Source organism: Chaetodon trifascialis, chromosome 22 (assembly GCF_039877785.1).
Source record: "Chaetodon trifascialis isolate fChaTrf1 chromosome 22, fChaTrf1.hap1, whole genome shotgun sequence".
Classification (NCBI taxonomy): Eukaryota; Metazoa; Chordata; class Actinopteri; order Chaetodontiformes; family Chaetodontidae; genus Chaetodon; species Chaetodon trifascialis.
The window spans coordinates 1,522,405-1,545,301 of record NC_092077.1 but is presented as its reverse complement, the minus strand read 5'-3'; the positions used below and the strand labels follow the sequence as shown (position 1 = coordinate 1,545,301).

General features: G+C 41.9%; 2 protein-coding genes and 1 long non-coding RNA gene across 3 annotated transcripts in view; 2 read left to right on the top strand and 1 right to left on the bottom strand.

The window, feature by feature from the left end:
- Positions 1 to 2,278: 2,278 nt before the first annotated feature.
- On the bottom strand, positions 2,279 to 4,907 carry LOC139350783 (uncharacterized). Its single transcript, XR_011603542.1, has 3 exons — positions 3,548 to 4,907; positions 3,336 to 3,438; positions 2,279 to 2,705 (listed from the first exon to the last, which is right to left on the bottom strand). It is a non-coding gene; the product is annotated as an uncharacterized lncRNA (long non-coding RNA).
- A 4,501-nt stretch (positions 4,908 to 9,408) lies between these two features.
- On the top strand, positions 9,409 to 19,742 carry strap (serine/threonine kinase receptor associated protein). Its single transcript, XM_070992494.1, has 9 exons — positions 9,409 to 9,860; positions 10,674 to 10,809; positions 13,023 to 13,104; positions 13,830 to 13,902; positions 14,210 to 14,309; positions 14,500 to 14,637; positions 16,249 to 16,385; positions 16,760 to 16,909; positions 18,865 to 19,742. Exons 1-9 carry the CDS (start codon positions 9,749 to 9,751, stop codon positions 18,924 to 18,926), a joined length of 990 nt encoding a protein of 329 aa, XP_070848595.1. The 5' UTR covers positions 9,409 to 9,748; the 3' UTR covers positions 18,927 to 19,742.
- A 759-nt stretch (positions 19,743 to 20,501) lies between these two features.
- tmpoa (thymopoietin a) overlaps positions 20,502 to 22,897 on the top strand; it is a 42,191-nt gene continuing 39,795 nt past the window's right edge. The window contains exon 1 of the mRNA XM_070992581.1: positions 20,502 to 21,101. Coding sequence (XP_070848682.1) covers positions 20,859 to 21,101 — 243 coding nt within the window. The 5' untranslated portion in view covers positions 20,502 to 20,858. The remainder of the gene's footprint in view (positions 21,102 to 22,897) is intronic.

The window sequence follows — 22,897 nt, the reverse complement described above, 5'->3', positions numbered from 1 at the left end:
CTGTGGCGGCCAATAAAGTTGCATTTTCTGTCTAAGGCATTCTCTATCAGGAAGCCCATCATTCTCCTCATTGCCTCATCAACAGTTCTGCAAAATAAACTCTTAACAGACAATGAGAGCAGGCTGTCAAAGAGTCTCTGTTGAAAACAAGCATTGAGACCCAGGGAGACGTGAGAGCAGCTGCTCGCTAACAGAGCAGAGAACAGGAGACAGACGCTGGTCATTTCTATTGAATTAATAAATACATTTTATTAATTAATTTTATTAATTTCATTCATTAACTCTTTTGTGGTAAAATACGAATAAGATGTAAAAAATGGAATTCCAAAAAATTAAAATGGAATTTGGGAAAAAATTGAACAGAACAACTGCTTCGGTTACTACTGAAACCTAACCAGATACATTCATTATTATTGGACTACAATGCACTGTAATTCACAGCTCCATCACAGCCCAGTCAGATGAGAGAGGAGCAGGTGAGAGGGAGGAGCAGGTGAGAGGGAGGAGCAGGTGAGACGGTGGAGCAGGTGACCAACAGGGCAGCTGATTCCAGGCCAGCTGACAGTCTTGTCTGGGCCCGGGACAAGATAATGTTAGATGGGTCCTCCCCTCCACCACCGCCGGGTTTTTTTGTCACTAAACATCACCAGTTATGTTTGATATACTGTGATAATGCAATAAATAAGGTATTTTATACAAGGGGAAAATCTTAGCTCTCCATGGCAGCTGAGATTTTTGTTAAATATGACATTTATATACTTGTCACAAAGGACCTGCTAATATTATTGAGAGTTATGCATACACATTTTCTAATTCTTATACATGCAGGAAAAATAGACCAGGGAAGAATAAATTAGGCATTTTAGTTTGAAGAATTTTCTCTTTGTCAACTGATAATACAGTAAATATGCATGTATATCAAACTTTAAATGAAAACTTTATCAGTTCAACATCATGCTAGAATTGTCAGTTCTGTAACTTCAAAACCAAATGAACATCTCATAACTGACATTAGTTCCTCTCTTCTCCTGTCTTCCTCTCCTGTCTTCATCTCCTCACCTCTGCTCCTTCTCACCTCTCTCTCTTATCTTCCTCTCTTCTCATCTGCTCTTCCTCTCCTGTCTTCATCTCCTCACCTCTGCTGTCTTCCTCTCTTCTCTTCTCATCTGCTCTTCCTCTCCTCTCCTCTCTTCTCTTCTCATCTGCTCTTCCTCTCCTCTCCTCTCCTCTCCTCTCCTCTCCTAATAATCGGGGATCAGAAATAATCATTTTCTGATCCCTGCTCAGCGGACAGCTCCCGCTCTCTCTCTCTGTCTTCTCTGTCACCTGCAGCCTGACTCTGCTCCTCCGCTCCACCGTGACACTAACACACCCCCCCTCTCTCTTCTCCGTCACCGGCAGCCTCATTCTGCCCCTCGGCTCCACCGTGACACAACCCCCCTCTCTCTTCTCCGCCACCCGTAGCCTGACTCCTGACTGCTGCTCGCGCTCCCTCCTCTCTGTTTCTGTCAAAGATAACGTGTTTTGTCAGGCTTTGTACAAGCTAGGCTAATGGCCGTTAACATTAGAGCTAGTCAGTTAGGCTGCGTTACAAGGTTGGCTGCACTACTTACCTTGCTCTATTCCACTCGTCCCAGCTTCACTGTCGGGACATTTTTTTAAATATTTGTTTAGAACATTTCTCAACCCTTTGTTGTCCTCTTCTCTTTTTCTCTTTTCTTTCCTTTTCTGGGCACCGGACTTGTGCTTACCAGACATTTTGATCATAGACCCGCGCGCCTTCTCAACTTCAAATTAATAACAACATCAAAGTTTGATCTAGCCCAAACCATTTTTGTGTTTGGGGTGGGAGGGTTCATGATCACTATTTCTCAAGGACAACTAGGAGAATACAAATAAAAAACTGTAATGTGATTGAAATAATTGTTTTCCACACATAGGACTATTCTGACATTTTTTTAATTCCACAATTTAATGAGGGCCCAGTTGTGGGCCCCCCTCTCCCTGGGCCTGGGACAGCAGACCCATTTGTCCCCCCCTATCGGCGGGCCTGGCTGATTCTCAATGAGCAGGTGTGATCAAGGTTAATAGTTTCTGGTTTAGGAAGAATATACTGTATTATTTGGACATTTCTCATCTAATAGAGAATATATGGCATTGCTTAATACATCTTTAAATATATACCCCCAAAATTTAGCGCACACCCCAGACATCACTACCAAAGCCCCTTTCTGAGCCAGGAAAAAAACCCTGTATGTTAGCTCATACTTAACACTTCTTTGTGGAAGGTGGGGTCTGCCAATTTCTGCTCCATTTCTTGAACATCTGAGACAGTCCTCAGTGGGAATACTGTACCCTCTGGTAGAACTGAAACAGCGGACGCATCACCTTGTGAAAGGAGTGTTTGTATCATCCTTCCATGGACCCTCTGCGTGTCCTTGATTTCCTCCAGGAGGGTTAGAATGCGTGCGAACATACCATCTCGAAATGCAGAGTTGTCAACTTGCACTCTACGGAGAATGTGTGGTGTAGTAGCTACTGCTGAATGTGTTGAGAGCAAAGGTGGCTGGACAAAGGGACAGGTGTTGACTGGAGTTTTTGATTGCGTGTTCCCTGGAACAGGAGAAGGTGAAGACCCATTGGATGATGGTTGATCTTGCGTAGCACTGCCGGATTCATCCTCAGAACTTGATGCAAGTCTTTGCCTTGAAATAGACAAAATGTAGTAGATTATTGTCGTTGTTTTTAATTGCACCGCACATAATGGTTTTGTCTGTATAACTGTCTATCTGTTGTATCTGTCTCGGTAGTATTGTATTGATTGTCCCTCTTTTAGTGTCATATTGATATGGTGTATTCTTACTTCAAATTTTATTTCTCCTATGTCCCTGTTTTTTTATGTATTATGACCCTTGCATGTCTTAATGGCTTTTAACACCATGCCAGAGGACTACGGTTGGAAACTAGCCTTTGGCTAACACTGGCACATTCACAGAAATGTGTGATTAATGTGCACTAATTAAATAAATAAAAAAAATATATATGTGTTAACATCTTTGATTTACTGATTAATGGTGTAAACCTGTGTTTCTAACTGAAACAAATGCAACATTTACTCATACATTAAAAACATTATTAAAAAAAAAAAATCCTCTGTACTATGCATGTGACATTCAAAGTGTCCGTAAGCACTAACTTTCAAATTTGACATGAAAATATATCATTTACACCATTTTTTTTAGCCTAAATCAGGGCCAAACATTGGGCATGGGATTATGGGAATAGCACACTGGTTTTCCAAACATGTCTGACACCACATTCACTGTCTCACTTACCACCTTTTACGCTTTCCTTTTCCCATTCCAGGATCTGACTCGCTTTGCAAGTCCGAGTTCACCTCTGATTTCAAAAGCTTCTCCCTTGCATGGGCATAGTTTGCTGCAATACACATACACAAAAACAGTAACTACTCTTTCAGAAACATGCCTTATGTATAATTTGTTGGTACATATATCATCACTATTGCCACTCAAAAAAGTCACATAACCTGCTTTTCCCAAAATTCACACTCTGAACTGCGGCCAGTCTGTGTTTGGAACAAGCTGATCCTTCACTGCTTTGGTGATGTTGAGTCATCCTGGTGGCCAGCAACAACAGTCTTCCTCTGGTCCAGTAAACCACTTGCAGGGTACAATAGCTACACCTCCACCATCCAAATGGTAGCATGCTGGAAAATCCAAAACAAGCGGGCTAGTGAAGCTGTGGAAATGCCACATATCCAGATTTGAATGGCAAGAGGACCATTTCTCTCTGTAATTCCTCAATGGATACAACATGCAAATCTCCAGATAACTTTGAGACAAAGTGAATTCCAAGGCATGCTGAGTCCATTGGGTCAAAAAGTCATAGTTTTCAAAGAAGTGACAAAGTACTTTGACATTTTCATAACGAGGAAGAATAATATTTCTCACAATGAGAATTCTTCCCCCTATGGTAAAACAGTTATTACCCTTAGAGCAAGAAATGAATGTCTGTGCATCATTGTACTGCCTATACTGCTGGCATGTTGCAAAGTCAACTGGTCCAGAGAGATAAGGCTGTTTAAGGGGAGAGGAAACAGATACTTTCCTCTGTTTTCCTACTCTCTGCTTCTCATGGATGCGCCGGACAATTTGCTGCACAGGGTTTTGGGGCCTCCTTACCATCTTTTTAAGTTTACCTAAAAACGTTTCAAATGGGAAACAGGAAATGCTGTCCAAAGGACCAAATTTCCGAGCATCTTGGGCAAGGTGTAGCGAAGAATGTACATTATATCCAACAAATTCCATCCCATAAATCAAACCAAAATCTTTCACAAAAAGCTTCAAAATATCTTTAGCATCACAATTTTCAATACACAAATAAGGGCTAAGAAGAATTCTTACAGATACAGACAGAAGCATAAAATGTCTATACATCTTGTTAGAAATATTATTAACCAATACAACAGGGCCAGTATAAAACAAAAACTGCCTCAACTCAGTTGCTTGCCACATGCTAATTTCTAGGAGAGACCTTGGTTTCCTTACAAAATCCCTGGGCAAATGTTCCCTGACAGAGACCATAAATGCTGAAATCACAGTCAGAATTCGAATAGACTGCCTGCATCTTAGAGGGCCCTTCAACCAAAGATAAATCAGCTTGCGCATCACCCTCAAGCACACAAGGTGCATATAGTCGAGCACAAAGCTTGAAACTAACCCCACACCTAACTTATTTAGGGGTGAAACACTTGTTTGGTGCTCTTTGTAGGCCACATCCCTAAATGCCTCATCAGTCCTTTGTTCAGCAGACAACTCAGGAAAAGTCATCCTTCCATTTAAATATTTACCTTTTTGAGTGTAGGGTTCACATGAATAATACCCTGTGTCACCCTTGACACATTTGAGGAAAGCATGTGCAGGTGCATCACAAATGAATGCATCTGGTGTTATGTGAGTACACACACCGAGACCAGAAGAAGGTGAACTCTCAGGGATGGCTTGAGAGAATACAAAACTAAGGCAGGTAAATTCAACAGAAGGTTTATTAACAAAAAGTGTCCACAAAAACAGGTAAACGAAAAGCAAGAGCACAAAAACACTCTGCAACGTCCAACTAAAGGTGTCCTCCAAAATGGGAAAAACTAAAGGCGAGAGCAAACAAACACTCTGCACAGAGCAACTAAAGGTGTCCACAAAAACGGGAAAAAACTAAAGGCGAGAGCAAACAAACACTCTGCTGGAGGCTCCAACTCCTCTCACGACCGAGGCTAGGCTGGGCTGAGGGCTTATCCACAGGGCAAAAGGCTCCTGGAAGAGGGCAGACAAAAACACAGGTCAGAATGGACCGGACGCACACAGAAGAAAAAGTCTACTGACAGAGGAACGACAGACTACCACGGAGGTAAGCAGACGATCTGACGAGTACTGGAGGAAAAAGCCTGGGTTAAATGCAGCTGCTGATGAGCTGATGATCTGCAGGTGTGAGAGGAGGCAGGCAGGTGGAGCTTGACTGGCAGGTGCAGCCTTACTGCACGGTCCTGGACAGACAGGGGGAGACAAACAGACAAAACACACTGGGGAAAACAGGGGAAAATAAAACAAAAGGGAGAGACACACTGCCAGGTCCTAACATCTGGAGCTTCAACTCTGAAATACACACCATTATACTGAATACCCTCCTGTGAAACAGATTTCATATCTTGTATAAATTCATTCAAATAGTCTTGCAGATTAGTAGGTTTTGTCACACCTGAGTACAAACCAATCACAAACAAATTTGAATTTGGGATCGCCTTAATCTTACCCAGAATGGGCCACAAACTCACACCTGTGCTCCGGAATAGAGGCAGGCCATCAACATTGACTCTAAGTGTAAGCACATCTGTCAAATCTTGCAGATCAAAATTTAAACATGCCAACTCTGCCACAACTGAATTTGTAATGCCAAAATGATAGTATGTTCCCCCTGCCACATTTTTAACATCACAGGTGCGGTCTGTGGACATCAGGGTTCTAGCGTCTGATGGCACGTTCAGTCCTTTTTGTCTAAGAATTTTCAGCAGGGAAGAAAGCGCAGTCTGTGAGATATTGTGTTGCGCAGCCCACTCTCCGAGTCCACTAACGTCTGTTGTCTCTGAATCTGCATCTGAATCTGAACATCCAAGATGCAGGTCATCAAAGTCATCTGATTCAAAAAAAATTCATCTGGCATCCCAGTTTCTGAATCATCAAATATATCAGTGTCTAAAGCATCGTAAAAAATGTCTGTTTCCTCCACTGCATCATGTGCCACACTCTCAACTAGGGATCGACCAATTATTGGCCTGGCCGATAATATTAGCCGATATTCTGCATTTTTTCAATGATCGGCATTGGCCGTTTTTTCCGCCGATAACCGATAAAATTAATTAATGTATTAATGTATAAATGCGCTGCTTTGGCTCTGATGCAGCCGTCTCTCCGCTCGAAGTCACCACTCTTGGCTGTGTAACAATGTCATGCCGACAGCCCTCACTGATTGGCTACATGGTACAAGTGAGTCAGTGACAGCCAATCGACACTGAAGCCTCTACATGCAGCGCCACAGACAAGGAGAAGCAGACAGCTGCTCCAGTTATCCAGCAGAGATAAGGCGACAGAGTCAGTCGAAGTTGCAATAACAACCCTCTAAGATGAAGTTTTAAAAACACCACAACCTTATGATTAATTTCAGTGATAACATGCAAGCCCAGAGTTGAAATTTCACCGACCTATTTGTCTAATCACATCAAGCATACGACTTTGCAAGATAAATAGTGTCACGCACAAAAAAAACAAAAAGAAAAAAGACGTAATCAAGTGAACATGACCTGAAGCTCCTTACTTAACAATAATAAAAAAAGGACATAACGACATACCGGTAGGTAGACTAAAGCAAGTATAACGGAGGAAAACCTGCTTAATTCCACTGTTTGTCTCTGGAGATGAAACTGTTCACAACTTCAACAAGGTGTATTTCATGATGACCCACCGCTACGTTATAACTGTCGCAACCGCTTTATAGCTGTGGCCAGATGCACAATAATAATGTAGCGATGGGAGGACATGCTGGTGTTGGTTAGCTAGCTTGCGCACTAGTTAGTGCAAGGACTCATGGGAGTGGTTATGTTCAGAGTTCATTGACTGACATTGTTAAATGTTCATGTGTTATAAATGTTGTTTTCTGGTTACTGTTTCCATGTTATGTGTTGGATTGCCCATGTATATTCTTCTGGGATGCCCATGTGGGGCCCAACACCAACCCAATTAAAAGCCCACTCTAAGACCATTCCCAGTTTAAGCCCATGTAACCCAAGAAAATCCCATGTGGGCCCTACTTGGGCGTGTTGGCTGGGTAGGTATAGAGCTTGATTAGTTACTTCCCACCATTGTAGTTACAGGAAAAGCACCCTTTCCCTCCGAAATTTAAACAGAAAAGCGGATTAATGCTATCTCTCTGCCACTATCCAGAAAAAAAATTTAACTTATTAAAAATGTATTGAATTAAAGTGTATTCAACAAGATCTACAAATTAATGCATATTATGCTTTAATGTTGTACTTACAACAAATATACTCCCTGCCGCTATCTGGTCCGCTTGAAACGACCCAAGCAGCATGGTAGCACGGATTTGTTCGGAACTACTGAGAGCTGTGATGGTGAGATCAGAGAGTGTCGCAACTCTCTTTTTTAACATCTCTGCACTAAGCTTACTGTGCCAAGACCATTCAAGCCTGGTATTGATGTGCAATCACACTCTTCACAGTGAGTAATAACCCTTCCTTCTTTCATACTTTCCTTGCTGCAGGGATCAGGAATAAAGTTGACATGCCTTTAGCCTACTGTAAAGTACATGAGGAAGTTGTCCAGGCTTCAAAATAAAAGCTAAAATGGTTTAGAAATATTTGAAACAGATAGATAGATAGATAGATAGATAGATAGATAGATAGATAGATAGATAGATAGATAGATAGATAGATAGATAGATAGATAGATAGATAGATACTTTATTCATGAGGGGGAATTCGGGTGTCCAGTAGCACATGAACAGATAAAAACAGATGAAAACACACATTACCAGTAAAATAGTAAATAAGATCATAAGTTAATGAATTTATGATGAGCACAGTTCAACAGTTTAACAGGAGGAGTTATACAGTCTTATGGCAACAGGAATGAATGATCTCCTGAACCTCTCAGTTCGACAGTGCAGGGAGAGGAGCCTGCCCTGCTAGAAAAACCAGCATAGACCAGCAGTGCTAGCCACCAGCAAAACCAGCATATGTTGTGTTTTGATGCTGGTGACCAGCATTCCATGCTGGTTATGCTGGTCCAGCATCCCGTGCTGGTTATGCTGGTCACCAGCATCCCGTACTGGTTATGCTGGTCCAGCATCCCGTGCTGGTTATGTTGGTTCACCAGCATCAGCAACAACATGCTGGTCCACCAGCGTTATTAGCAACACCATGCTGGTGTACCAACATAGCTATGTTGACTCACCAGCTAAAGCAGCATCAATCCAGGATAAACCAGCATAGACCAGCATGGAAATGATGCTGGTCTGGTTTTTCTAGCAGGGTGTTACTGCAGCTGCTTCTCTGAGCTTCCAGAGTCTCATGAAGAGGATGACTGTTGTTGTTGATGATGGTGTGCACCATGCTTCTCATCCTCTTTTCCACCATGGACCCCACTGATTCCACCCTCCCACCCATCACAGTGGCACACCTACTGATCAGCTTATCCAGCCTGTTAATGTCTCTAACAGTCATACTGTTCCCCCCAACAGACAGCACCACAGAGGACAACACTAGCAACCACAGACTGGTAAAAAAAAAAAAAAGTGTAGCATTTCATTACATACATCAAACGACTTTAGTTTCTTTAGAAAGAAAAATCTGTTTTGATCTTTTTTGTACAGCGTACACAAGTGTATGGACCAGTCCAGTTTGCTGTCAAGGTACAGTGCATTGAATTTTCACAGTTAAACCATGTGTATTCATATGATTATTTTTCTCATAATGTTGTATTTATACATTTCATATTGAACTCTTGAACACGCCACAGTTAATCAGTAGAAACCTCAGGGCTGAAAAATAAAGCCAGCGAGGCAAATGCCAAAAACTGCAGTTCCTCCAATGGCCACTTGAGGCTGGCTCCAAAAGCGAGTCAATTGCATAGATATGCATATTAAAATGTCCAACTTTACAAGAAATGTTTACAGCGGGCCGGGGTCAGAAAACGATTTTGCTCTTTATAGCTAATTTCTTCGTCCATGATAACTGTATGCTGGGACAAGACAAAAGTCTGTGGTCAGTAGTCAGTTTGGAGAGGTGATGCCTTTATTGTGAAAAAATATGATACCGGAAGTATTATCTTTGTAATGGCTACCGGGCCACCGGCCATATTATTTTTGCGGTTGTTACGCCGCGTTGCACGTTGCTAGTTAGTTGCAATGTTGTAGCTATTAGCACGATAGCCATTCCTTCGCTGGGGTGGGGGGAGACCCACCGTTAGTTTGACAAATCTACGCAGTTTACTGTCTTATTTCAGCTGTCCAACAGGCTAAAAGACATTATTCAACACTACACTAGCTAGTTTGTTGTCGTGTCTTTCTTTTACCCCGCAAGCCTATCTAGCCAGTTAGCTAGCCGCTACCGTTCTAGTGTCTCTTCCCACAGTCGATCCGTCTCTTGCCCGGCTGGAGGACCATGGCGATGAGACAGACTCCGCTCACCTGCTCCGGTCACACCCGGCCTGTTGTGGACCTGGCCTTTAGTGGAATCACTCCTTATGGCTATTTCCTCATCAGCGCCTGCAAGGGTGAGCCAGTCAATAAGGCGTATGAGGTCTTAACGTTTAATGCTAGTTAGACGATAGAGGTGGTTCGAAAACGTCACGTTAAATCCTGTTTTTTTTTTGTTTTTTTTTTACTGTATGTCGCTCTGCATCCTGTCTGTTTAATTTCCTTTTGCCTGTAGGGTTATGTTCACTACTGCAGGCTTAGGTTGACCACAGTTGTCAATATTTGCGATCTTAAACTCTTAATCAAAATTTGGTCTCAGAAGAATTTGGCTTCCTGAAAGCTTCTGCAACTGCTTCCGGGTGGGGGGCAGTTCCATCTCCAAGTGGGTCCATCCCCAGAAACTACAAGACAATACTACACTTTGAAATATGTATTTAGAAATTACTTTGAAAAAGCAAGTGATCAGCAATGTAAGGTTAAGATGTGGCTTCCACCTTCTCCAACACTTATGCTCAACAGATTGTCCATGTGTGCATGGCTATCTGATATCATCCTGCAATTTGTGGAAGAAGCCAATACCATAGGGAGAAGTGGTGTGTGACTTTTTGAGTGTGATCTATAACATAAGTAGTAGAATACATTGTGCCCTTCATATAAAATGAGTAGAATTACAAAAATCAATAGTAATGAAATGTTGTATAAAATAAGAATATTTAAAGAAACTCCATATATCCAAAAATCTGGTGAGGCACACCCCCCCAGCTCAAATGTGCTCGGCACATCTGTGTGAGACACCTGTTGAGTGTCAACAGGTTTTGTCACACCTGTTATCTGCTGATGCACTTCCAGAAGCTGTAACCTTTGTATCCTCCCTGCATTTCTTCTGTCAGATGGCAAGCCCATGTTGCGCCAGGGTGACACAGGGGACTGGATAGGAACGTTTCTGGGTCACAAAGGCGCTGTCTGGGGAGCCACTTTGAATACGGATGCTACCAAGGCAGCCACGGCTGCTGCGGACTTCACAGCGTGAGTGCAGAATCCAGTTCTGTCTACAGCTAACAGACTCCTGCATCCAGTTTCTGGAAACAAATCTAAAATAATCCAGTGATGCGGGATACTTCTCTCAGTTGTGACTTTTTTACATGAATTCTAAAACTGAGCACTGTGAGCTGACAGGTTAAGCTGAGTGCTTTAACTGAACCCCACTTCAGTCACCCTGAAACCTGAGTGTACCTATAATGTGATCAGTAATCATAATCCTATCATAATGAATTAATTTCATTGTTGGGCTTATGATGCACAAGTTAGTAACGTTGTCTATTTTATTCTATGCCTTCTGCTTTCTTGTCATATTCCGGCCACCTACATTACCCTCAAATGTAACCTGACTGCTGACAGTTCAGTCACAGATTTGGACATGCTATGCTTATATTATTACTAATGCAGCCGGGACCCTCTAGTCTTGTGCTCAGATGAGCAGTGAGCTACAGAGGTCTGGGAGAGTCACTTCTTTCTCATTCCATAACCCCATATACTTTTTATTTATTTTTCAAGCTTGTAGTAGTTATCCACAACCAACACTTATCACCTGAGGACTTTTATCACACAGCTCCCTCCAGAGTCACAAAAGTCTTCATACAACTTTTTTTAACATTTGCAGTTTGTACTCTCAAACACCTGGAAACAGACCTCATGCATGAGATTGGCCAGATACCCTTTAACTTAGGTTTTTCACCAGCTACTCCAAATGCAAAAACTTCAGTTTCAAAACACACAAACAGCCCTTCTACCTACCAATCTGCTCAAAGTGGAGCAGTCATTTCTATAAGATACTGACCTGGCAAAAGTACAGAGTTTAGAATGAAATGACAAGAGAAAGAGGCATTTTTACAGATCAATAGAGACACTTTACCATCCATAATTGTGATGTCAGACTGAAGAAACTGTTTTCCACTCATAGCCCTTAAAATAGCACTAACACACAGAGGGAATATAACTAATATAACTATTGCCTTGTGACTCAGCTTTGTCTCCACCGCAACGGTCTGGTATAACACCCGCATTATTGCTGATCCCACAATCCACCTGTCCATGTCGGCTCCATTTTACTGTCACTTGTGAAGGAGATCCCAAGGTACTTAAACTCCTTTTGCTTGGTACAGCAACTCACTCCCAACTGGGAGGGAGCAATTCACCATTTACAGGCAGAGAACCATGGCTTCAGACTTCGAGATGTCGACATCCCAGCTGCTTCACAGTGCATGCTGAAGGTCACAGTTTGATGAAACCAGCAGAATCTGCAAAAAGAGAGATGCACTTCTATGCACTTCTTCCTAAACATATGGTAGAAATAATAATATGGTAGAAAAGCTAAACCAAATAAACTTCTAATACAATCAGAAACAGAATAGGACACTACCCTATGTCAGACACCCAATTACAGCCACACCCTTTGCACCTCCTGATGGTCCACCAGTACTGGTGTTATGTTACCTTTTTCCTGTTAAGAAATCAACACTAACAAGGAATTTGTCATGAAAACAAATGTTGTCTGTGTTGCCACAGACGGAAATAACTCTGAGCCATAGAATTCAACTTTGATTAATTAATAGTTTGAATAAAGTGTATTTTATGATAATAAAATTCTTGTTTCTGTAAATGAAGTTTGGTGGCTTTGGCAAGAGCAATTGTTAAACAAAAAGAATCTTACTCTTTAGCAAAAAGTTATGTCTCTATAGGGATCTTCTCAGAAATGTTGAAATAATCTAAGCCTGTCAGTTCCAAAAACAAACACTTTAAGTGGATGTACATTGCAGCCTGTGTGGCAGTTGCCAACTGCAGCCCTCTCACTCAGTACTGAACCAGTTTCAAAAATGATGTCCTTATTAGTCACTTACACTTCATGACCTCCTCACCCATCAACACCTATTGAGCCATCAACACCATGACTCGTATGACCCTAATGACTCACATGGTACTGGATGGAGGTATGATCCAGTCAGTTACAACTGAAGAAGCCTTTTGGATGAGAGGTGAAATGTCTTCTAGAACCACAAGCAGGTTCAGTTGCCTTTGGAAGCACTTCGAAGCATATTCATGTGTTTTGTGGAAGTGGCTTTGGAAAGAGGCTTGAAGGGAGAGGATTTTTCGCTTTTATGCTTTAGAAATCTTGCTTGCTGTTATTGCTTTCTCCAACGTTACCAACCCCAACTTTAAAAGATGACCTCTGTGCTTTTCAGAAAGGTGTGGGATGCAGTGAGTGGGGACGAGGTCCTCACACTGGCACATAAACACATTGTCAAGACTGTAAACTTTACACAGGTCAGTGCAGTGTCTTGATTTGGTGTTCAAATAACATGCTTATGAATCTGACCATTTTTGTACACATCCTGTATGTATTTATATGGATTTGATCAGTTGGGATATTTCTCACAGTGTTTCCTTTAGGATTTCTTTCAGCAGCGGGGGCAGGCTCTGTGGGTGGTGTAAACAAATGACACTTGACTACAGATTTTACTTTTACAACCTATATATTGAATGGCCAGTTGAAAATTGCTTTGCACACACACTGAATGTGTGTGTGCGCGTGCGTGCTGTGTCTGTAACCCCCGCTCCTCCTCCTCCCGCTCAGTGCGTACACACTGAAGCCACCACACATCATGTAGTTGACCAATCATGTGCGGCTTGAACGGAAAAAAAGTTGTGGAAAAAAAACAACAACAACAAAAAAAAAAACCTCAAAGTAGTTCTCGCTCCGGCTCAAAGGCAGGGGATGGCTCCAATCGTTCACTTCAAAGAGCGCCTCTAAGAGCTGTTTCGTTCACGACTGACACATCACTACTGACTAGTGTCATCTTCATCAGCTGTCTTTCTCTTCTTAGAGAAATATCTGAACAAGCTCATCTAAAAATGCTGTCAGCAGTTGCGTCATGGCGTGTAGATATTAGCTTTATGCTATCAAGCGGCCTGTCACTTCTAAATGAGTGTAAAGGAAACACTGTCTCAAACTGATCTAAACCTCAGTATACTTGTGCCCTTCTTCTCAGGACAGCAGCTGTCTGCTGACCGGCGGAAATGACAAGCTGCTGCGCATCTATGATCTCAGCAACCCTGATGCACGTAAGTGAATGTGTCAAAGAGCAAACTTGCTCATGCAAAGATAACAGTGGATACATGTGGAGATTCACTTCTGGTGGGGTTTTAAACTTGCTTCCCCTAAGGGTTTCTTAATCATATCCTGTACATTTTACACTGGCCGCTACTAGTGACAGATCTAATTTAAAATCAGGTGCAAGTGAAAGTCTAAAGGTCGGTAAATTCTGAAAAAAAGGATGGCCGTAAAGTTATCCCAGTCAAACCCTTACATTTGTTTAGTATCTTTTATGTCTTCTTATGTAATCAACGGTAGCATTTTTGTGTCCTTAAGCACCCCAGGAGATTGCAGGTCACACCTCAGCCATAAAAAAAGCCTTGTGGTACAACAATGACAAGCAGATCCTCTCTGCTGCTGAGGACAAAACCATACGGTAAGTGAGGTGGCTTCTTCTGCTTTTCGTTTGTGTCATTGCCCAGAAAAAAAATGTAACTCATCATCCTGACTGTCAACCTGCTCTATGCTGTCACAGAGACAAACTTTAGCTGACGAACCACTAACTTCTCTGACAGCAAACACATTAGAGATCTTTTGGAATTTATAGTATGTGTGTTTGTGTCCAGGCTTTGGGACAGAAACTCCATGGAAGAGGTGAAGACACTGACATTCGACACTTCAGTGAGCAGCATGGAGTATGTAGCTGATGGAGAGATTCTTGTGATTACGTATGGAAAGACCATTGCTTTCTACAACGCTCTTAGGTACACTGCACTCTCATCATATACATCCTGGAAACGAACATGTCCATGCTCATGAATAAAATGAAATTCTTTCCAGACAATGTTTTTGGGATCTATTTCCGAACAATTAAATCTCTATTTCTTCTTTTGGGTGGTTGAAAAATACAACATACATGTCTTCTAATATTGCTGATTTTGGAAACATTCAGCCGAGTCTGTTATGGTTGACAATCACACAGTAAACTTGTTTTTCCCAGCTGCATTACATGAGACTGTTGATTTCAAATTGATCCGCTCTGAAGACCTTTTCTTCAAAAGCTTTATTATGAACATCTGTGTAAAAAGCCACATTGGAGAGGATGAAAGGGCAAAAGTGAGACATTTGATTTTTCAAATGTGTATGGAGTTGCCAACACATCCTCATACCTAAACAACTGCATAGGCTTGTTGCGAATGACTTCCAAACTGACATATACAATCATTAGAAAGTACAAACAAAAGGTGTACTGGACCTGCGTCATCACGTGGTTAATGTTGTGAAATGGTCGCCAGTTCCACAGGTTTATGCTAAGTCTAAGACTATACTAAGACTACTCAGCTAGGTTGAGAAACAGAAACATCATGTTTTGGTAAAAAAATTTTACTGTTCAGTTCAATTCAGTTCAATTCAATATGCCTTTATTCGTCCCGCGAGGGTAAATTCCAATTCACAGCAGCATCAAAAATGGATAGAATGTTAAAAGACAACAAGTGCATGTAAGTTAACACAGCAAATATATACAAAAGGGTGGGATAGAAAGAGAAACGTCATCCTAAAAAAATTGTAAATAGTATTTACAGACTGTTATGTACCGACAGACTTTTATGTACCGAAATATTGCAGAGATTATTGCACAGGTTATTGCACAGATTGTTTCACATGTTTAGTTCAGTTATTGCACAGATTATTATACATATTATTGTACCGATTACTTGGAGCAGTTTCTGTTGTGCAGGCTGCTGGAAGGAATGACCTGCGATACCGCTCCTTCACACACGTAACATCCTATCACTGATGGACCTCCTCAGTGCAGAGAATGTGTGTGAGTGTGTGTGAGAGTGTGTTGCTTACATTATATAACTTTTCAGTCCCTGGCCCCCCACAGTCTTCATGTCAAAGTGTCTTTGGACAAGATAATGAACCCCAGATTACTCCCAATGCTGGTGTGAGTGTGCATGAATGCTTATTGCTCCTGATGAGCTGGTGGCACCTTGCATGGTAGCCTCTGTGACCATTGTAAGAATGTGTGTATGAATGGGTGAATGCTGATTTTTTTTTTTTGCTTAAGAGTGGTTCAGGTGGTTGGAAAGACTAGAAAAGCACTATTTACTTGCAGTCCATTTACCATTTTTACGTTTGACTCATCCATCCACCCCACCTCCTCCCTATGCAGACTTTCTTGCTCTTTGTCACCCGACTTCACCTGGTCTCCTTTACTCTTGTCATAATTATGACGGCCACTAGAAGTCACACCCTAACATAAATGTGGGTCAAAATAATCAACTTGCACAGATGATGTATGGGAATGGGTTGGTAGTTACCTTGAGCTTCTCCACAGTAACATAAATTAACTAATTTTGTTAATATTCCAGCCTTGACTTGATCAAGATGGTGGAGGCTCCGGCTCCTATCAACTCAGCCTCCCTCCACCCAGAGAAGGACTTCTTTGTTGCCGGTGGAGACGACTTCAAGCTCTACAAATTTGACTATAGCACCAAAGAAGAGCTAGGTGAGCAGCAGAAGGAAACTTTCCTTGATGTTTTAGTCCTGTTAGAGTGTGAGCTTTTAAGGTAGTGACTGTGGTTTTAGGAAGAGAATGGGCTGCTTTCAGTGTGTTAGGTTGAAGATAGTTAATGTAAAACTAAAAATTAAAAAAGATACATAGTGTATAAAAGGCAAATTTAAAAAAAAAAATCACACAATTACAAAAGCTTTACTGTTGATTCTGTGACTGATCATGTAAAACAAAAAAGTATAGAACATGATGTCTAAATGTCAAGTGGTTTCCTGTCACAGTAGCCAGGGGAAACTACAGCAACAAACAAAAGAAATCACATTTGTACCACTCCTATCTAAGACTGTTGCTGTCTTTCCTTTCTGCAGAGTCTTATAAGGGTCACTTTGGTCCAGTGCACTGTGTCCGCTTCAGTCCGGATGGTGAGCTGTATGCCAGCGGCTCTGAGGATGGCACGCTTCGACTGTGGCAGACAGCTGTAGGGAAAACCTATGGCTTGTGGAAGTGTGTCCTACCTGGTAACAGTCTTTGGACATTCATTTGTGTAGTCACTGTTCTGTGATCTGGAACAAGCTGCTTGAACATAAATTAAAATCTTATCTTTTCAGTAAACAGCTCCCACCAATGCTAATTGCTGAAGCCAGTGTGTGAAAATGGCTGTAAATCCAGATTTTCTAATTGCATGGACATCAGTGAGAAAACTTCAGACATCCTTTTCTCTGGGAATGCAAAGTCAAGTGTTTAATACAAAAAATTAAGATCTTGGTATCCGATTACACTTCTTCTGTCTGTCATGAGGGCAGGTTTTAATATTGAAAGTGGTGTTAAAGCTAAAGCAGGGGGTTCTTAAGATTCTTACTCAAAGGTCTGCATTTGATTTTTTTTTTTGTTTTTGTTTTTTTCTTTCAAGGTCGTGCATCCGGAATGATTGGGAACAACAAAATAACATTTATTTGGTTAATTGACATAACGTCTTTTGTGATTGGGCTGTCATCCGAGGCATGCAAGCTCAGACATTTAGTCCATGTTTATTTCTGACTCAGGCTTATTCTTACAACTACATCTATGCTAGTTGTAGAAATTCTGTACTAGAGGAAAGGAAACGTGTGTGTGTGTGTGTGTGTGTGTGTGTGTGTGTGTGTGTGTGTGTGTGTGTGTGTGTGTGTGTGTGTGTGTGTGTGTGTGTGTGTGTGTGTGTGTGTGTGTGTGTGTGTGTGTGTGTGTGATTTAGGAGCTAATAGTAAATTCTCTGGTGTAATGTAGGCAGTAGCAACATACACCATCCTCTCCAGCAGTTAATGTCACCAGTGATGTCAACGACAGGAAAATAACCCAGAGGGACAGGTCTGCTGTGATTATTGATTGATGGAAAATGTGTTTCAAAACAGGTAATGTTACACTTCACAATGTATTGTAGCCTATTCATAACACAAGGTGGCAGGAGTCCTCCGCATTTCTGCAAAGGTCAGAATTTTTCCAAGCAGACACTGTGGGGGCAAGACTTAAAAAAAGTAATAACTAATAATAACTAATTAGCCTATTATTGTGTAACCTTTTCTGAGTCTTTATCAGTGTGAACAGACTCATAAAAAATATGGAAAATCTATAACTTGATACTTAACTAGAAAATATTCTCAGACTGCCACCAAGGATTGAGCAGTCAGTGCTCAATACAAAACCCACAGATCCTCGACCAGTGAGTGAGGAGGCAAACAAAAATACTCAGTTTAAGAATAAGTAAAAGAGTTGGCTGATGAAAATAAACCCAAGTAATGCCGCTTGTGTCTTACAGGCAAGGGCAAGGTAAGTGATTTTTTTTTTTTTTTGACAACTCTGGAGTTACCTCCTGTATGTGGTCAGTCAGCCTTGGAGCTGTGTGGTTTCATAGTGGGTCCACAGAGAAGTTGGAAAATAATCAGTTTCTGTAGAGTAGGTCAACTATGAGTTATTGACTCTGGTTGCCAGGGGTTTGCAAACTAATCAATGATCACTCTCAGAATGGAGTGGGCCTCTTCCACCGGTGAGTAACATTAGATGTGTGCATTTTCTGACTTCATTAATATGTGTGGGAGGGATGGGGCCTGAAGGCCGGCACTTAGTAATCACTGAGTGATTGGCCGGAACAAGACTGAATTGCCTTTGGGTTCAGATGCAGACCGAGGTCCTGACTTTGAGAACCCCAGCTTTAGACTTAGTATTGCGCTTCCCATTATTTCTTCTTGGATTTGGCCAACTTGCCAGAGGCAGATTTTTTAAAAAAGTTGTCCAAATTGTTGGAACCTCCGTGAATGCTAAACACCCATGGCTTTCAAACTCTGTTGTGGTGAAATCGTGAGCAGTGAACAGAAGTCCAGGCTTTGAGATATCTTTAATGTGTTATGTGTGATACCAATTTTGTGGCATATCCAAGTGTCAGTATGATTTTTCTAATTCTTGCTGGGGGTTTTTGTGTGTGTCGTGCATTACTCTTCAGAGGACCTGGGGGCAGAGAACTCTGAACAGCTGTACACCTCGACCGCTGAGATCAAAGCCTGAGGAGAAAGCAGTGCTGTTTGGGAACAAAATGAGAAAAGAAAAGGAAGAAGGAAAGGAGACGAGCGGAGGGGGTGCTCCAGCATTCTATCAAACCCCAGCAAGGAGCAGAGTCCAGAGCATCTCCATCCATCAGGAACTAATGTGGATATTATGACTGCATTGTCTGTCATAGACCAACCCATCACACAAGCACACACGCGCACACACGCGCACACACACACACACGCACGCACGCACGCACGCACGCACGCACGCACGCACGCACACACACACACACACACACACACACACACACACACACACACACACACACACACACACACACACAGTGATTTTATGCAGTCATATGGACAGAATGGTCTGCAGAGTAAAACAGTAGAGCTGTGAGTGTTGGCTCATCGCTGCCTGCTTTCTCTCTGATCAGTCCAGTTCTGTCTGCTTCAACTTATTTTAGCTTCTCTAAAGCCCCGAATCCCAAACCATAAGATGCTAAGATTGGATTTGCTTTCAAAATGAAGGTATTTAATGAGCTGGACCAAGACTTTTGTTTTCAGTTCAAAGTTACAAGAATATAGAGGTTGTTGCACAGTTTGTGCGAAGGTTAAGGCGCTTTTATTTCTTCAAACTATTGCTTTGAGTAACTGCTGCTGTTGTACTGATTGAGTATATAAATGTCCAAATAAAAGAAAATATTGTTTTGTGGAAAGGGAAGAAACGTCACTTTTTTCCATTTTGGTTTTTGTCTTCATTTGTGTCCAGTGATGAAATAAACAGATGCATTACTGTTTTATTTGTAAGTAATGCACCAAAAACAAACTGAGTTTGGTGTTGTATTTTCTTTTTTGCATCTGTGCCAAATAGTGGGGATAGTGGGGTCACATGGTTAACAAGTAAGGGATAATGCCCGATGAGGTGTGTACTATCAGAAATGAATGGATGACGTTTCATTCATTTCTGATAATGGACACCTCGAAGGGCATTATCCCGCTTATACCATGGTCACTTACGAAAGAAATACATATTAAATCATTTTTTAATACGTTAATGTTGTTTTTGACCGTTAAAATCGTAAGTTTTTCCACCAGAAGCGGCTGAGTGGACTATGTAATCTCTCGTTGTGACGCGTTGCCAAGGTAACCGGCTCTGGCCACAGAACCTGCAGCTCGGTCGGGCGCAGCTGTTATATCAGGCCTAATCAGTGGAGGGAAGTGAGAGAGAAGTTTCTGTTGCCACGGTTACCAACGAGCGTTTGAGCCAGCGCAGTAATTTAGAACAATCAGGCTATTTGTCAGAATCGAGTATTCACCCAGACCATGGTATAAACACAGATAATTTGTAATGTTCAAATATAAACATGTCTTTCACTTCCACACTAAGCAACATTGTATAACGGTGGAGGACTGTGTAAATGCCGTCTCCTGCGGTTTCATCTCTCTTCGGCTATCACTGCTGAGTGATTGAACAGCGTCACAAACTCGTGACGTATAGTTCATTTTCAATAGTTGCATGTTTGTTCCGCCAATGACGAAGACCGTTCTCACTGCATCTGACCAATAGGAACCGGTCTCGACAGGCAGTCACTTCCGGCCTCTGTCATCCACGAATATCAGCACCCTCGTGTAGATTCTGCTCTAGGCGCTCAACAAGACTTAGGACAGTGCCCAGGGTGGAGAAAGACACAAGAGGACCGACTGAAAGTGAGAGACATTCTCTATTTGTGTTCCTTCTTTTTCACTTTGGGACACATTTTACACCCCCCCCCCCCCCCCCCCCCCCAGCCATTATTTGTGTTACGAATTAAATCCAGTAAGAGGCGCTAGTTAGCCGTTCCGCTCAGACCAAACCTCCCCTCCGTTTATTCCATTTTGCCCTCGTTATTAGCTAGCTGACTTACTTCGGAGACCCTAACTACCCCTCCATCCGCACGCTGACATGCCGGAGTTCCTGGACGACCCGTCTGTGCTCACCAAGGACAAGCTGAAGAGTGAGTTGCTAGCCCACAACGTGGAGCTTCCGAGCGGCAACCCGACCAAAGACGTGTATGTGCAGCTTTATCTGAAGAACCTGACCGCTCAGAACAACAAACATGTCAGGGCCACGACTCTGGACGCGTTCTCCAGCGACGAGGAGCTGCCGCCGCCTGTGGTCTCCAGCAGAAGTCGCTCCTCCGGCAGAGTGAGTTTGATCGTTTATATCGAAATGAACCGAATTCCAGCCTTATTAGAAGCGTAACGTAACACAAGAGTTGAAGAGAGGATGGTCCAAGTTTCGTTAACTAAAATCTAGTAACTTCGCACCACAGTTCTGTGATTTTTTGTGTTCAGGTACCCAGATATAACGTTAAAAATACAACAGTCACGACTGAAACTAAGCATTATCCACGGATTACTTTGTAATCTGTGTACAAAATAACAACAAATTCATTTTAGAAGTTTGCGGTTGCATCCATCTTCTTAAAAACTTTGACCAACATGCAGCAAACCTTAACCAATCAGTGAATCAGCTTATTCTTTTCAGTAGACTATACAGCTGTTTGACCACAGGCTTCCTTCACCCACAAGAGTTTTTGCCCATCGTCCCCGCCCAAAACAGTCCCATTGCTTTGTGTCTCAGCCGAGGAGAGCAACGTGCAGTGTGGCTTCACTTAAAACTGGACTGCCAATCATTTTCCCTTGGCACCCACTCTATTTTCTTTAAAACCCTCAGATGATCCCTGTTTGGAAATTCATAGCTTTAAACAGAAGTGTGGAGAATCAGTGTGGCCATGGCCTTATCAACCCCAGGCCCACTACATTCACACGTTTCAGCTTTCACTTCCCTCCAAAACGCTTCCCACTTGACTTCAGCTTGAAGTTGTCGGAGTGTCTTTGCTGTTTTTGGTTACAGCAAAATTGTAGCAACTACAAATCTCCACTGGGTGAAGCACATTGTTGTCAGTTATTTTATCTGAATTCCAGACAGGTGGGGTTTCTCCCCCTCAGTCAGTCTTTCATTTGCTCTTTGAGGTGATAATTTAATCAGTTTGTGTCTTTGTGAGCCTTTTGAGTGGACACAAAGAGTTGTTGCTTTACCTATTGTTTCGTGAAGTGAAATCACACCTAGTCAAAGTGTTAAAGCACAGATATAGAAGCTGATGGGTGAGTGAATGAATGCAGTTTCTGTTGGACAAGAATGCTGAGATTGTTTAGCTCTCAACTTCAAGCTTTTGTGATGGGTGTGGGGGTGTTTTTTCAGCTCTTCACCTCCTTTGTTTTAATGATAATAATCCTCCTTCAGACAGCAGCTGCATGCATGCTTCAGAACCCTCAAACAGGAGCAGGTCTTGCTCTGGAGACATCCTTCATATTTTTCTTATTGTTTGCTCTGTACATGGGTCACCAGGGACTCCATTGCTTACTTCATGTTAATGAATTTGTTTGACTAACAGAAGCAGATAAAAGTTTAAAAAAAAAGTCCTCACATTTTTACATTTATGCACTTATAACACAATTACATTTTTATTTTTACTCGGTATTGAATGGCTTAAATAATTCTGTCTTACTATTTGAGAGGATAAAGAGAGCCAACTTGAGCAAATGAAGAATACAGTTATTTTCCACACTGTATTAAATCACCAAATTGACCAGCTTTGCAAATTCAGAAGTTTTGTAAGTTTGTAGATTGTCAGTATTATTTCTTTTAAATTATTTATTTATTGTTTATTTGTTTGATGCATAATTGTTCCAATTCCAGTTGTAGTTTTTATTTTGCTTCTACTCTGTTTTTGATTGAGTGGTGGTGCACTATGCCTTTGGGCTTGTGTGTGACTTTCTTCATTACAGATGTTGAATATGGTGGGCGGCTGTGGCTCAGGAGGTAGAGCGGTCGTCAATCCCTGGCCTCGGCAGTCCACATGCCAAAGTATTCTTGGGCAAAAACTGCCCCTGATGCTGCGCCATCGATGTGTCAATCGCTTTGCACTACACTGTAGC

Excerpts from the sequence above, each read along its gene's own strand:
- strap (XM_070992494.1), top strand. The coding sequence starts at position 9,749 with ATGGCGATGAGACAGACTCCGCTCACCTGCTCCGGTCACACCCGGCCT. Across the intron at positions 14,310-14,499 it reads GCTGAGGACAAAACCATACG|GCTTTGGGACAGAAACTCCA; the intron begins GTAAGTGAGGTG and ends GTTTGTGTCCAG. Across the intron at positions 16,386-16,759 it reads TAGCACCAAAGAAGAGCTAG|AGTCTTATAAGGGTCACTTT; the intron begins GTGAGCAGCAGA and ends TCCTTTCTGCAG.